Source organism: Varanus komodoensis, unplaced genomic scaffold (genome assembly GCF_004798865.1).
Source record: "Varanus komodoensis strain SLA01 unplaced genomic scaffold, ASM479886v1 scaffold37, whole genome shotgun sequence".
Classification (NCBI taxonomy): domain Eukaryota; kingdom Metazoa; phylum Chordata; class Lepidosauria; order Squamata; family Varanidae; genus Varanus; species Varanus komodoensis.
In genome coordinates, this window is record NW_025335889.1 from 1,733,284 (window position 1) to 1,749,724 (window position 16,441).

General features: G+C 38.8%; 1 protein-coding gene across 3 annotated transcripts in view; it reads right to left on the reverse strand.

Annotated features, from left to right (window-relative positions):
- ARFGEF2 (ADP ribosylation factor guanine nucleotide exchange factor 2) overlaps positions 1-16,441 on the reverse strand; it is a 58,828-nt gene that overhangs the window by 30,796 nt on the left and 11,591 nt on the right. For 2 of the 3 annotated variants that reach the window (XM_044440204.1, XM_044440206.1), the window contains exons 3-14: positions 14,668-14,791; positions 14,061-14,207; positions 11,687-11,866; positions 10,186-10,405; positions 7,332-7,403; positions 6,846-7,009; positions 4,237-4,367; positions 3,148-3,382; positions 2,771-2,870; positions 1,789-1,928; positions 987-1,095; positions 295-496 (exon numbers count right to left, since the gene is read on the reverse strand). In XM_044440204.1, coding sequence (XP_044296139.1) covers positions 295-496; positions 987-1,095; positions 1,789-1,928; positions 2,771-2,870; positions 3,148-3,382; positions 4,237-4,367; positions 6,846-7,009; positions 7,332-7,403; positions 10,186-10,405; positions 11,687-11,866; positions 14,061-14,207; positions 14,668-14,791 — 1,824 coding nt within the window. The remainder of the gene's footprint in view (positions 1-294; positions 497-986; positions 1,096-1,788; positions 1,929-2,770; positions 2,871-3,147; positions 3,383-4,236; positions 4,368-6,845; positions 7,010-7,331; positions 7,404-10,185; positions 10,406-11,686; positions 11,867-14,060; positions 14,208-14,667; positions 14,792-16,441) is intronic. The other variant, XM_044440205.1, reaches the window with a different exon arrangement.

Genomic DNA, 16,441 nt, shown 5'->3' on the forward strand with positions numbered 1-16,441 from the left:
GAACAGAAGGTACAAAGAACCTTGTCTATTAAACATTGGTTATTTTATACTACTGCAGGGGTCACCTCTTTTGCATTCATGAAAATGCCATCAAGTAGAATTGTTTGTATAAAATCCAGTGTCAGACACTCAGTTCAAAAATTCTCTATTTGGCACCAATTTGAGATATGCCTCCTCAGCACTACTGCCCTTCCCTTTGCTCTGTCACATCAGACAGCAAATAAAACAGCAAATGTGAACATGTATTCATTAGAACAAGCTATATGAAACGGCTTCTGCAGTACTCCAGCTTACAGTTCAATCCCATGTTCAATGATCTCTTTCTGCTGCTTGATGACCTCAAATTGCTCTGGATCATCAGGGACAATGCCCTGGGTTCCAACACTGCCGATTCCTGAAGAGATGGTTGAATCTAAGGAACTTGCACTACTTCTTCTTCCCCCAGCCTCCAGACATTTATTCTCTCCCATTTCCTGATCAGAAGGCTTATCTGGACCTACATGTAAAAGTGCAGTAAAAATGCTTGTAAAGAGTATGCAATTAACAAAAATGCATATTCAGACTTTCCAGAGGGCAGAACAAGTGGCCATCCAAGACTACCTTGCACTATTCTCAATTTTACCACCAATTTACAGAACTGATATAGCCCAGTACAGGGCCAGCTGGCCTCCAAGGCCAAAAGTACTTGCTTTTTGTCAGCACTATCCTTAAGCTATAGCTCCCAGCTGGGGAGTATGAGAAGTTGCTGTCTCGATGAGTTCCACTTGTGCACACAGAAAAAGATAATTTATAGTGCTCATTATTTATTCACTTGTGTACCCTGATATAAAAATCTCACCACAGATCCACTGTAGAAAATACCAGTTCTCTGATAATGCAAGGCAGATGGCCTAAAATAACTCATAATAGGTGAGATAGCAGGACACCCTTGGGCTTCCTGTTATTTTAATTATGTCTTTAGATATAGTAAAACATCTGTTTCTCACCAAGGCTGGCCTGATGATTAGGGTTCACATACAGGTCTTTGCTCCATTCTACCATGCACTTTAAAATAGAGACCAAACATTCAAGACCTTTCTTCCGTAGGCTCAGTTCCTGCATGCCAAACAAATAAATAAATAAATAAAACAAAGTAGAGAGAGAATTACTCTGTAAGATCAAGACCTTTGAGAATCAGGAATATTCAAACGAAACAGAAAAACCACACTCAATTCTCACATCACATCAATTTGTGGTCTAAGCTAACTTTGATCCCAAACTGTAGTTTGCTTTCATTTGCCATCTATCTAGCATTCTCATTTCTAAGCACTAAAGCCTCCAAGCAATTACCATAATCAAGGTTTGCTAAGTCAGATGTCACACAGTATGTACGTAGCACAGCCCATAGTATGCAACCACACTTCAAACCATGATGCACAATTTGCAATTGGCCAGCAAGGCAGAATCATCACTTTTAAATTATGACATCAAACTAATCCATAGTTAAGATTCCTTACCCATTATTGGGCTTGATGTCTCAACTGGGACAAAGTATAAAAAAGATTACAAAACAGGAGAAAAGTACGCAAAAGAGATCATGGATTAGTGCAAACATACAATCAGGGTTTAGGAAGTACAACGGATTAGAGTAGCCTCCTTTCAACCCCTTCCATGTATTAAACTTTGCCACCACCAATGCTTCATACCTCTTCCCAAATCCAGTGCTATGTTTAACTGTCCTCAACTTGACCTGAACACAAGCTGATTTACTTCAGAGTAAAAAACACTGAATTGTGCTTTAAGTCTTACCTGCAAAGGTGTCATGCCTAACTCATGTCCACTCCGTCCCTGGGCAATTTTAGACAAGTCATTAACGAGCCGTTCAAAAATATTAGCGGCGTTCAGATCACAGTCATAGTTCACATATATGTCCACTACACACTGAGCATCTAAAACAAACATTTAGATTATGATAGTTCAAGCATGTGAGAACAGACCATGAAGTCAGCAAAGCATCACAACTAGGTGGTTTTTAACATCAAAAAAGAATTTAGGGCAGAAGCAGTGAACAATGTTTGGGGCAGAAGCAGTGAATGGTGGGGCGATGTTTACAATGCAGCCCTGCTCAAAAGGCAGGAAGTGTCCAGTGTGCACCCAAAACGTCTTCTTCCCCCTTTCTCCCTCTATATCCGAACACCTCCACTTTTTGCTCTCAATCAGATTGCTTTGACCCTTGTATATGTGAAACTTCGGTTTCTTCACAGTCACTTATGACACTGGATGATCTTCAACAAATCAGTCTTTAGTTTAGGCTACATTCAAGGATGACAAATTTACTTATTATATTTGTATCCCACCCTTTTTTTCCTTCCAAGGAACTCAAGGCAGCTTACATAATTTTCCTCCTCCAGTGCTGCAAATGTTTAGCAGAAATAACCCATTTTTGGTTGCTTTTCATCTCCTCAGACTGTCTTTCTGCAGACCCTTCTATCAGCTTCACATCATTTCTGAGTTTCTTATGCCTCCTTTTCTCCCCAGCATTATGACGTGCCCATAGCATGATGGGTCATGGTGAGCAATGGCCCTTGCAGTTGTTCTTAGGAAACGTGTGGCTGGAGGAAACCTGTAATAGAGTCATCTACACCAAAGGGTTGTTTCATTTTTGTTTTTTTGCTTGCATGCACTCAGATATTATCTCTTCTATCTACCTATGCTACTTTGCATATTCCTTTTTCAGTTCCATTCTCAGCAAGCACAAAAGGAAAAATTGTGGATGATATAATCAAATTACCTGCAGAAATTCTGGTCAGGGTCTGAATTACCATCCACTTGTGTTCAAAGGAACTGGAAGAGGTTTCTAAAATGTTTAGAAAAATCTCTTTGAAAAACACCTGTAGAAGGAAAACAGAAAATACAGCTGCAATAACTGTTGTACAAGGAGCACCAATTATAAACATTCCAAGTATGTTACGACCATGTTCCAAATACCTTAGTTTATGACAAAACTTAATTCTCCACTTTTAAAAAGTACTGAACATATATACACTTTTTCAAATACATGTATACATCCACTTGATAGATATCCCAGATGTTGAGATGGCATTATGAATAACAGAAAGTATATCACACACCTATAGTTTAAAAAAAATGAAAACCAGGCCCTCTTACCTCAATCTGCATTTTTAAATGAGTTTTAAAGTTTGAGAGAAGGGTGAGGAAGATGGCAAGGGAGAGCTCAAACACATCAGGAACAGAAGACACTCCATTTTTAGATAATGCTACACAGAGATATTGCTTAATGGCGTTAATGAACATTTCATGCGTCCTGAAGACTGGACCAGCATTTTGCAAAACTGAAAGTAGCAGCTGAAGGGACACTATTTTAGAACGTAACTCGTGAGATCTGAAAATAGTAAACAGAAGAACTGGGTCACAGTAGTCTCTCTCTTTTGATAAGCACGTTTTTGTAAGGGCCAAGTTGTAGAGCAGATCTGTTTCAGAGTAAGGCTTTTTGAGAAGCTGAAATCTCAGAACACTTGACCATCTTTCAACATGGATTGTTTCTAAGCCATTTCAGTACATGTACCAAGGTAACTAAAACTTTACTCCATGGATGGGGGAAGTATGGTCATTCTGATATTGTTGAACTACAACTCCTAACTGCCATAACCTAACACAACCAACAGTGAGGTACAAGGGTTACAGGCCACTGTTACCTGGAGGGTTAACTTTTCCCCAGTCCTGCTTTAACCTTTCCTGTAGAACGGACCCTCAACAACAGCATTACTTTCTTACAACAGCTTAACAACCTGTGCCCTTTACAGAAGCCAAAGCTTCTTTTGAACCTTCACTTATTTTCCAACCCAAGAAATAAAGTAACATCTGTTGGCCAAAATAAACTCTTTTACACACACATATACACTCTCCACTTTCACAGCAGGTATACAAAGCAAGCAACTAATCCATCAACCCAAACAATCTCCATTTTCTGTTGACTGAAATAAACACACACACCCTTTGAGTCTTGCAGCCAAAGCATACAGCTGCTCCCCTTAGTTTTTATCAGAATTATATAGATTATAATTGCCCAGCCTCATAGCTTATAAATCATGCTTTTTCTAAAGCTGTCTAAGTTTTCTGAACTAGCAATAAGGCATGAATATGTGAAGACTTAATTGCTAGCAGCTATTTAATTCCAATCTTCCATGAATAGCAGTTCAGAAAGCATAGAAATCAGTGATTTTAATATTTTCTTACTTGGGATCAGGAGGCCCATCACCGAGCGGTTTCATTGAAAGTTTACACAATGAACGAAACACAAGAAAGGCATCCTTCTGAAGGATATGGGAGAATTTGGCAGCTGCCTGAGGTCCAGGGACATCTGTTTCCTTAACAGCAAAATTGTAAAAATATTAGTTAGAATGTTTGTAGTTTAGAGATGTTTTAAAGTAGGCGTTACTCACAAATTTATGCCTACAAATAGTTTTTTGTAGCTTATATTTAACGAACATCTCCTGTAGCAATGCTCACATTCCAATGAAATCTGCTTTAAAAGACAGAACATCTTATCTGGATGTAACAGTAAACTATGGTTTTGCATTGTCAGATTAAGTTTGTGCAAGTTTTGGGCTTGTGTACTCCCCAATTTCCTTTAGAGCTACTACACGGAGAAGGTTGGAACATTGCTATTTTTGATTAACTTCAGGCTGTTGTAACGTCCACACCCAAACAAACCCATTAGGGTTAACTATAGTGTGTTGAATTAAGTAAGCTTTAAACAGCTAGCTGTTTTCAACTAACCAAAGTTAAAATTAATCACAGTTTAGTGCTCAGATCACATGTTAAACTGTAGTTTATCTAAAGCAAAAACAAATGTTTCTGATCTGCTCCAGCAGTACAGAGAAATGGGGGCACATGAGCCCGAGGCTCACTTGTACTCATTCTCATTTTACACTATGTCCTGCCCTAGACATTGTTGAGTTTGCAGCCAAACAACAACACTGTTTGCATTGTAATTGAACTCAACTAATCCTGTTATATCAGGCTAATAAGCCATTGCCAAAGAAATAGTAACCAGGAAACAATTTTAAAGCACTTATCACTGTGTTAGGAAAGGATTGTAACTTAGCGTAGAGAACATGCACTGCATACATCCTGGTTCAATCTTTGGCATTGCTTTGTAAGATTGAAAAGCTGCTACACAGCAGTACAGATCCTACTGAACTAGAAACACCAATGGTCTGATTTGGTATAAGGCACCTTCCTATTTTACAGTGCTAGTGAATGAAGTTGTCTTCAGAAAAGAGCACTGTGAATAAGGATGGTCAATCAAAACATTCAGAGTAAGAGCAACATTTATAGATTCTTGTCAGACTCTAGAGAATTCAGTCTAACTACACAAGCATACACGAAGATAGCAAAATTAGTATGTTTTCTGCCAAATTGTTTATTAATTTTAGTTAACTGTCTGGCTTTTTAACTTATTAAGGAACAATACTGCAGTAAGGAAATCAGCCTTTCCCAACCTGAGAGCCTCCAGATGTTTTTGACTCCAACTACCATCAGTTCTAGCCAGCATGGGCTGTGGATAGCAATGAGGAGATATTTGAAGTCTAAAACATTTGGAGGACCTAGGTTAGGGAAGGATGACTAAATAAATGTTACATTTCCAACTTAATTTATTTTGATAATTTTTATTATTGAGCCATATAAGCAGGGCTTTTTTGTCATAGAACGTACTGGAACAGCGTTCCAGCACCATTTTTTGATGAATTTTTCCATGTGATTGTGAATCGCCCTGTCGGGCATAGCAGGTCAGCAGCAAAAAGCATTAAAATAGTGCCTGCAGGCTGCATGTGTGTCGGCGCTGCTCGGGAGTGCGCTGCTCGGCTTGGGACGCTGCTCAGCTTGGGATCGGTCGTGTGGTCGCGCGCTCAGTGCTTACTGCTGGCAGCGACCATTATGTTTATATGTGTGTAGAGTGACTGACCCCAAGAGGTGAGTTCCGGCACTTTTTTTTTTTAACAAAAAAAGGACTGCATAGAAGTATTATACTTTAGAAATCTTCCTAAAAGACTCAAGTCAAGGCCTGTGCACAAATACCTTTAGATTTTCATCAGTTTTAAAACCCTTTCATAGATCAAACTATACCCATGAATTTTAATCATATTCACATTGCATTTTTATTGTCTTTTGAAATATTTTTGTTATTATGTTTTGTTCCAGCCACCCTAGAAAAGTGTTTTTAAGGGTGGAATGCAAATATCTTAATTCAATGTGTTTATTGAAGATTAGCTGTTCCAGGACGGAAAGGCATATTCACACTCAAGTGTGCATTTCTATGCACACCTGGATGAGCATCAAATTACATACAAAGCCTCAAGTCCATTAAATTATATATGCATGGAAACTCTTATGCACAGGTTTCTTTGTCCTGCTAATGAAGACAATCAATTAGCAACTCTTTTCCATGGCTTTGTTAATACGTTATTATAGGAACAGGTACCTGGTGAATGTGGCAGGGAAGAACAAAGAAGAGACTTGCATTTGGTGCAACTGGAAGCATAACGGTGTCTTGTGTTATCATACAAAACTGTCCAATGAAGTATTTTTAAGTTTCATGCTATATTTAAACATTTGTTCCAAAGCCATTTTTCCACAGAAAACTGCAATATCCATTACAGCAGTAGATATAACCCATCCTAAATATTTATGCTGATGAAATGCATGTGTTTGGACTGGGAAGTAATTTATTTTGTAACTAGCTTTGTCCTTTCACATACTTTTGTGTGTCTCCCTCCACCCCTCATTCCTCCCAGGATGTTAGGAGCTTTATATTCAGTTCTTGGTGCACTTAAGACTCCTACCAGATTATCCGTAGAGGAGACAGACTGTCTATCATCTGGAATTCCATTTGCTTGCGTGTTTTCACTAATACCACCAGGAGAGGCAAGAACTGCAGTTCCCAATTCAGACAGAATCCTACCCGATTCAGGCAGAGCTTGCTTTTTAATTTCTTCTTCTAAACAGGCTGAAGAAGACATATTTGCAATATTCATTTTCCTATATCCATAGATCTCAATATATAAACTAATTCAGAGAATTCAACAGAAAGCACTAAGAGGATAAAATACTGCCAAAGAATTAGATAGTGTTTGCCCTATTTTATGACAGATATGTGTGCTTACTAGGCAAGCAGAGAACTCTATTGTGGAAAGGCACTAGCTCTGCTCCTACAAGAAGATCTGCATATTTTTAAAAAGAGCTGTAGACCTGGAGGAAGTTTAAGAATGTGGAGGTGCCTTTCAGAAGGCATGAAGAGAGTGAAAGAAACTTCCCCAAAGAAATTTTACCTCTAACGGCTGAAGTGACCACATCCTCCAAGATTCCTTTAACAATTTCTGTGCCTTCATCAGTTTCTTCTTCTGATAAAATATATATCAAGAAGTCATTCATGAAAAAGAGCTATTTAGCTTTCTCCTTTAAAATATATTATCAAAGATTAGCAATACACTACTCCAGAAGTCAGGTTTGCCTGATATATTTCAGCAGTATTTTTATATATGTATGTATTACATTTATATACTGGGCAATAGCGTGAAGCTCTTTTTTAAAATATATGCAGCAGAAAACCCTGGTTAGGAAAAGCTGATCAGATATCCTCAGATCCAATTGACACTGCCATTTAGCACAGCAGTATCAGCAGTGCTAAACAGAGCGTCCATGTGGCAACCGATTCTAAGTACCTGTAGCAGCTTCCAGATTGGTCAGCTATCACAGCAACCTACTATTCAGGGCTCTTGCAGCAGCAGCAGCAGCTCTCAGAACCAAATGCTGTTCCAGTCTCCTGGAGGCTTCTGATTATGCAAACATTCTTTCCATGGCATCCATATAAACCATTTGCAAAATCAAATATTGCCTTGTGTGTGGGTACAGTAGCTTGAGGATTACAGATAATCACTATACAAGTCTGTAGTATTTGGAGTGGTAGCTCAGAGTTAATTAGATCCTACTTTATGTTTACCTTTTGAGGATGGCTGAGCACAAGCAGCTGACTAAGCCATGCTTAAAGCAAGAAAAGAGCAATGACACAGTTCCCTTGTGGCAGAGGCATGCTGCTTTTAAGGGTAAGGACAAGGGGAAAATCCACAGAATAATGTGGGGGCACAGTTTAGGATTTGTTGAAACAAGAACTACCACCTTGTTCTTTACAGAATTCTACTTCTTAAATGTTACAGCTTCCAGCAGAGAGGCTGCTTAAAGATAAACACATTCCTTCTGTTCAGCTGAAAATACAGGAGTGGTTTTAGACATCGCTATGTTTGTGCACATTCAGTGTGACACTGAGGCACTGTATCTCAGCATCCATATTTTTAAAAGGTTTCAAATGTCAGTTTCAAAAGATACTCTAAAAGGTGTGTTTGTGCTAGTACAGTGAGGCTAGATCTACTAAAAACACCCCTCCCCCCCAATAATAGTTCACTGGTAGTTACCCAGGAAGACTCAGCAGTAACCAGTATATGATACAGGCAAGAGAAAAGTTGGGATTCAAAGTACATTCTTTGGTTATCCTGTAGAGAAACAGTTCTGCTACAGTCAATTATTCTTAAGTCATTTTTTATAATGTTTACAATACTTGACCCAACTGAAGCACAGCTAAATAATAATCAAATTGAAGATGAGTTATCCTTCTACTCCTCTTTATAGAGAGATCAGGTCATAATGTTAATATGATGGTTTTAGACAAATAAATCAAAGGTACTTAGTAGACTAAAATACCAGAGAGTAAATCTGCTTCCAACTAGATTTGGAGTCAGGAACATCCTCTGGACACAATAGGTTGTACCCAATTGTTTCCAGAGCAAACAACTGGTAAGGGTACATTTTAGAATATGCAGATAACAACATTGTGGAAAAGCTAAGAATAGTATTTTCCTTACTTCTCCAGAAGAAAAATAGTAACTGAACTCCTTCAGTACTATGTAATGAAGTATAATTTTATATTCTATTTTTATTTTTGCATTTAATATTGAATTTATAATAAATGAATTAAAACATCTAAAATGAAAAAGTTTGGTTCTTTTGTTGCACAATCCTACAGTTCCCAGAATTCCCCAGCCAGGATGTTCTTCTTACTAAATACTTGCTGATGATTTGCAATTGGATGCATGTAAGTTCTCCCCTCGCCCCAATCTACTTTCTTTAGATGTAACCTGAAAGCTTTTGAGTCAATAATTTGCTTTACTTCTTGGCAAGTCATGATGCTTAAGTGCTTTACAATGCAATCCCACATCTGGTAGACGGCATCTAAAGAGCTAGAGGATTTTTCAGAGACCATCCGCTCCAATGGCTGGTATGGAAAGAACCATACTGGCTATGCATTTTGCTCTGCAAAAGCAACCTTGGAGATGGGGTTCAGGGAGTGCTAGGAGTTGGGGAGGGGAGGGGGCTGCTGATACCAAGACACAATATATCCCGCTGAAGTTTTAGCATCCTTCCCTCCTGTTCCAAGGCACCCCACTCAGACAGCAGAAATCAACTGACCAAGTGTTTTTCAGGATGAAAGGAACATGGAGGTGACCTTTGCCTTCACACACCTTCCACCTTTCATAGGATGTCCATAACCCTCTGTGTTCAGATGGTTACAGGAAGCCATACTGAACTGTGCCATCAAGTATTTGTGTGTCTATGCATTTTCTGCCCTACGGGTTACAGATAATCTGAATTGCTTTGGGCACATGGGCAAGATCAGAATGAAGGCAAAAATAATGACCATCAAGATTTTAAAGGAGCACCACCAAAGCTTTCAACTATAAGAATACTAAGAAGCAGTTTAAATCAGATTGCCCATCTAGTAAGTCATTTCACTTTGGCTGCATTCTGATGATTATCCAAGGCTTCATAAAATATAGTTTAAAGCCATGGCCAAGTCCCCATTGCACGCTTTTACCACTTCCCTCTCATCTACTGGCTTCCACACCAAGATCCTGGCTTGCCTTTGCCAGCGTTCCGCATTACATGTGAACCAGGACACGTGATACATAACATAACACAAGCAGCAACATTTGTACCTAAGCCAATGGGCAAAGAGAAGAGAAAGATAAGGGAGGAGTGTGCAATCATTGGACTCATCTATGGCTGAGTAGAAACCATGATCAATGTACTGGCAACCATTTAAGTCAACTCAAATATTGGAATTTTATTTACCAGATACTGAAGGAGTTAAATTGTCTTCTGGTTTCTGGTCTCCATTTTCTTTTCTTTCAGGTTCACCATTAGTTAAGTCTATTTTTACAGGAGTTGATGGGCTGCTTTCTTGTTGGCTGTATTTTAGTCGGCCAATCCTGGGAGAGCCTGACGTAACATGACTCATGGGAGACTGGGATTTTTGTTGACTTGATTTTTCTTGGTCTCTTGCCTCCTGTATCTAAAGAAATCAAGACAAAAACACTTCTCCAACAGACATCATAGAATATTAGAAAACAATATTTAATAGAAGAAAGAAAGGCCTAATAATGCAGCATGCTTCAAAAATCATCTGCCTGCCTGTATTATCAGATCAGTACAGAACCCTTCAGCTTTAATTAATCAATTTCAATAAACTGGTTTTCTTTCAGTAAAACATAAGGAATATTTTCCAAATGAATTTGGAATTTCATCATAGAAAAAATAACCTTAACATACTGCCCACAACTTAAGGAACATGGATGTGGATTATCATTATACAACTGTAATTTGGCTTCCAAACTAGGAAGAATTGTTGTCTGTGTTTGCAACTGATAAACACAGACTAGAGATGTACAGATTTTGTTAGATTTGTTCTAGTTGTGTTTCATGGATTGTCAGGCATCTTTTATTTTGTTGTCCACTCATTGATAAAATACGGGGGTGGGGGCAGAGGCTATGGAAACACAAGAATTTAATTCCCCTTGCACTAACACACATTAGCACAAATCTAGTCAAAAATCTTAAAAATTGTTTCATAAGTTCATGGAATCCACCCAACTTGGGGAAAAAAAACATGTTACAGAAGCCACCGACTGGATGCATATAAATCTGAATTCACTTGAATTTGTAATAGATTTCTCCAATTTCCCTAACACAGACCTTCAGATATGGGGAGCAATCACACTATGACAAAACACACAAGAAGTCCAGTCCTCATTAGGCAATAAGGCAGCAGGAGGGAATATTTGAGTTCACAATTTATTGTTTGGGGAATTGGAACATAACATCTAAATCTGGTCAGAGTGAATTTTCTTCTTCCAAAATTTGCTGTAACCATATTTTGCCGTAATGGTAGCTAGCTGAAAAGTATGATCAGCATGAACCAAAAATTGCTAAATCATAGAAAAGAAATCATGGTATGAAGTATGTTTTTGATAGCATGGCTTTAGAGGCAAGCATGGTTAATGCTAATCAAACTCTGCTCTATTTTGGCATTATAGTGAATTGTGGCTACAGCAAAGCCAGGGAAAGAAAAGTTATTCTACAAACAAAAGAGGAAGAGGGATCTGGAGGGAATTTAATAATCCTATTACATCTAAACCATGATTTGGAGGATCTGAATATGACATATTAATTAATTCTCTTTCTTTACATTATACACAAGGATGAATCTGACAGTGATGGCCCAGAGAAGCAGCAATAATATATCTATTCTCTGGGCTGCATAAGAAGAACAGTTTGATAAACAATGACTACATACAGCTTGGTTTTCCATCCGAGTGAAAATGACATTCAGCATCTGAGTGAGGGTAGCCTTGGCAGTTGTCTGATTAATGAGATTTTTACTGGCCAGATAGATATTGTAACAAGTTCTAACAGTCTGAAGGATTGTTCCCTCATGAATTTCTATATACGGGGAAGTGACAGCAGTGAGAAGAGCCTGGAAAGGGGAGACACACACAACAATTTCTGAGTAAGCAGGAACAAAACTTACTTTTAAAACATGCATTATACAATTGTACAAGCAATTTATAGCACTATAGATGAAAAGTAATCTCCGAACGAAGGATTAAAGGAATTATACTTCGAATTCCCAAGGCGTTTAGGTAACAAATATATCCCAAATTTTTCTTTCTAGAAGGGTTAGGAGAATGGGGGATCATGGGAAAGAAGTAACCTCAAGCTAGGAGTAGCTCTTGGTGATTATTTCAGACAAATTTTTCTTCAAAAAAGCCAAACATTTGCTCTACTTCAAAGCTAATGGTACTTAAAAGCAAAAGGAAGAGCATTTCTATCCTTTCAGGCTTTGTTTCGTCAAGCTCCCTTTCAGACTCCTGAGGCTCTGCTTCTATATTTGTAGTACAAAAATTAATCCCAATGTACTTATTTATGATATTTTTATTCTACTCAGTAACAAAAAAGATGACACATATTACTCTATAGACTTACCTGGGAGTAACACTGTAATCCTACCCATATCTATTTGGAAGATGTACCCGGTGGGTTCAATGAGCCTTACCGCCAAGTTAATATGTTGTATAATATATCTCTCTCTTCCAACCCCTCTCCTTTTCCCTTCCCAGAAAATCAAGACTAGAGCCTTCTAATTTCAATCTTTTATTATGTTAAAACTGGTCAGTAAGGACTGGCTTTGTGATACAGAGTAGTAAAATAAAGGTTCAAGAGGCATCTATCAAATCCTCTAATTGTGGATGCTTGTTCTGTGCAAGTAAGAAGCCATTCCAAAGTGAGTTCCCTTCTCCATTCCCCACTACATGAAGCTGGTTCTACCCTCAGTGAAGTTCATATTGCTTGTAGGTCAGATGTTACTTAATTGGTCCATTTATTTGATCTGGCATCAAACTACTGGGCTGATTACATGATACGCATTCCCTTCTCCCCCTCCCTCCAAGAGGTCTTCCCTTGAACAAGTGGTGATCTGGTTCTCACCAGTAGCTTGGTTTATCTTGCAAATCATTGGCCTTGGCAATTCAGCTAAGTATTCCTCATTGGAACACTGACATTCATCAATGTTCCATTGACTGGAACATTCCAGATGCAATGTCTGAAGTATCCATCTTGGAATGCTTTATTTTGGGAAGGGGGGGCTGATTTCTACCAACGTATAAGATTGTGATTTGCTTCCTTGAATTCAGGATGACTTAATTATAAATAGGCACATATAGCCCTGAGTATCGTTTCTCTGTTTAAAAGTTGCTACAGAATCTAGGTATTACCTCACTAGTTTTAGGAAATCAAAGAAGTCCAAAACAAGATGCAGAAGTCATGTGTATCTTGTTCATAAGGACTTGGTTTTTAAAATAAAAAAGCACATTCAGGACAAAGCAAAGGAAAAATGGAGGAAAGAGTTGCTTTTTTCCCTATTTCAGCCATTTTCCCTTTCAATATTTCTTTCTTCCTGGACTCACAAAATGTTTTTGTCCACATAGGAAAACTATATACAACACATGTCACATCTAGTTCAGGTCTCAGTTGTTAAGTTCTGAAACTACATTTTACTGAAGTACAGCTTCCTGGTGCTTTTTTTTAAAAGGAGGCAGCTTTCAAAATCAATCACATTTTTACTTTAACAGCTTCTACTGTTCTTTTTTTTTTTTTTTGAGGGAGACCTAGAAAGTGCAAAACAAGCAAGAACATTTCTTTAAAATTAAAATGTTATAGCCTATAGCCAAATGTAATAAAGGTTTACTTCCCAGTGTAAATTAAAACTAGCTCCTATGCACTGTTCTATTAATAGCTGCTAGGCAACATGAAATCAGATCCCACATGAGAAGATAAACTACTGAATCTTCAGAAAATAAACTGAACATAACATGCAACTTGCAAAACATTAGGGAGGTGGGTGGGGAGTACATGGCAGAGAAGAAGTCAAAAGTCATTTGCAGAGCTCTATGGCCAAACAAAAACTTGCTACTTAAATAAAGTATGCGTTTATATTTCCCAAGAATGTTCATAGTACGCTGCATTAATGAATAAATTGCAGAAGCTTTCTAAATCAGATTTAGAGATTCTCTCGTTAGCTAATACTAAAAGCATTCTCTGTTGCTAAAGCAGACACTAAGAAAAGCTCATATTAACAAATAGATTTTATAAAAAGCAAAGTAGTAAAATACCTTAATTATTTGTAATTGCACTCCTTCATCAGTTTGAGGACCTTGAAAACAATTACAGATTGTTTCAACTATACGGTCAATCAGGCGCTTTCCAGGGGCTCCACTGTCTGGAGCATTGCCAGTGATATGTCCATAGGCAATGAGTTTCTAGGCAAAGAAAAAAAAAAACTTGCATTAAAATCATTTTCAAGTCCTAAACCCTTCAGTCATTTTGATCATTAAAATGCCATGACACCCTCATTAATTAATGGTTATTAATGGTTTCATTAATTAATGGTTTCTTTGTGTGGTAAGCAAGAAAAACACCTTAAAATGGGCTGAAACTGGTTATGGAAGGAATTGAGAAAACCCAAATAATAATTCTGACCCTCTAGCCAAAAATCCCTATCTGCTTGTGACTCAAAAGCTGCATTAGAAGTCCTTACCCTAAAGAAGTGCATGTGGGAAAGGATAAAGTTCTTACAAAGCTAAAGCAAGCAGTTTCCCCATTCCCTTAAAACTCCAACGACAGAGACATGCACGAATGGACAGTTCTACAAGATGCAGAGCACACAGTTTTTAAAAACAATAACCCCAAATTGACAAAGGCTTAGTTTACATAAAATACCTGTAAGCAGTCCAATGAGGTGCTGACAATTCTTGGGGACTTTGACTGGCAAGCCAACTCAAATGGGAGGAAATATTTATCTGCTTCAATGAAGTTTGCTTTTGGTGTGGTTTCATTGCCTTGGCTAGTCAGAAAATTGAAAACAAAAACACTTTGCAGTTACCAGCGGGCAGATCATTTTCGCATAAACTTCTTGTCCACAGAGTGAATGTAAAATAAAAGTCAATTCCACATGTTTTTCAGACATGGAAAATGACAAAACTCCTGGCTCTCTTCAAAATGCTACACTAACTTCAAGACAAGAGTGGCACACTGAAGTTTTGCTTTTTAAAGAAAAAATACTTTGCAACCTGAAAGGCTGCTGTCTTCCATACCTGCCTGGGAGTAAATACTTCAGCAGACATGTGAAGTACTGAAGCCTAGGGATAAAATCCCCTATGTCCATGCTTCTCAAAAATCAGCACAGAAATGCAGAAGCTCTCTCTATGGTCTCTAACAGCAGTTGACTGCCAGTCTCACTTGCACAAGATGACAAACGGTTTAACCCAACCCCACCTGCCCAAATAGTTCCTCAAGTGATGAAACACTACACTGAAAGTCATTTCTGTATCCATGGACTTCGAGATTGTAGCTTGAAGAATGAATGGCCCAGTCAAAAACAAATGTAAAATCTTTCTTCATGATGAATTTTATGTTTTATGTAAGTGTAGAAATTCTAACAGGTGAGCCAGCTCACCGTAGCATTTCCTCCCTTTTGACTTAAAAGATCATAAATTTAGGATGCAATCCTATGTATGGTTAACTGGGGAATTCTGGAAGTTGTAGGACTTTTTCAGCCTAAACATGCATAGGCTGGCATCCTTAAGTATTTTTAATTTTTAGCTCTATAATTATTACATTTCAGGAGTTAAAGTGTTAAATATGTCCCACTACAAGACCAATCACCAACCTCCCTAAGAACTATTTTCCACAATATGAGCTGGTTTGGAGAACATGTCAAACCACCTTTGTTATCATAGACTGACTGTCATGCTGGGCAAACAGGACTCCTTCCTTCATGGGTAGCTGTAGAGCCCACGGGGTGTTCTAAGGTTGTCCTCACCCATGGTGAGGGTGAGCCCTGACAGCCAGCAAGCCACTTGAAAGGAAAGGTATGAATCCCTTGCCTTTTGACAAGCAGCTGTCGTATAGGTGCTGCTGACTGCAGTCTCCAAAAGGTATAAGCAGCACTTAAGGGGTGCTGTCAGAAGCTTTCTCCATGGTGGAAAGTGGCTATCCTTCCTGGTGGCTCAGGAGCAGACCTCTCCAGTCATTGGCAAGGGTGGTTGGGATTTGCTCCTCCTTGACAAGAGGGCATAGCCCACCTCAGCAAAGAGGAATAGATATCCCTGCTAGCAGCTAGCAGCTGCTGGTACCAATGGCCACAATACAGGAGCAGGCAATCCATGCTGCTGTTCCACTCAGGGCAGCAACAGGAAGTGGGCTGGGCACACCCTGCCTCCTGCCTGAAATGTCTACTTTCAGACCAGAGGAAGTGGGATGCTCAATCTGCTCAGCAGTGCCGCTTTGTGGAGGAGGCAGTGTTGCCAGGCAGATCAGCCTCCCCAAACTGCTGCCCAAGAATAGACTCTCAGGCAGGAGGCATAAACCATGCAGCAGTGCTGCCCATCCTGAAGTGCAAAGAGGTCAACTTCCAGCCTTGGCTGGGGCAATGTGCAAGGAGCATCTTCCCACTGCATGTCAGAGCAGTGGGGACTCTCTAAGGATGGTCATG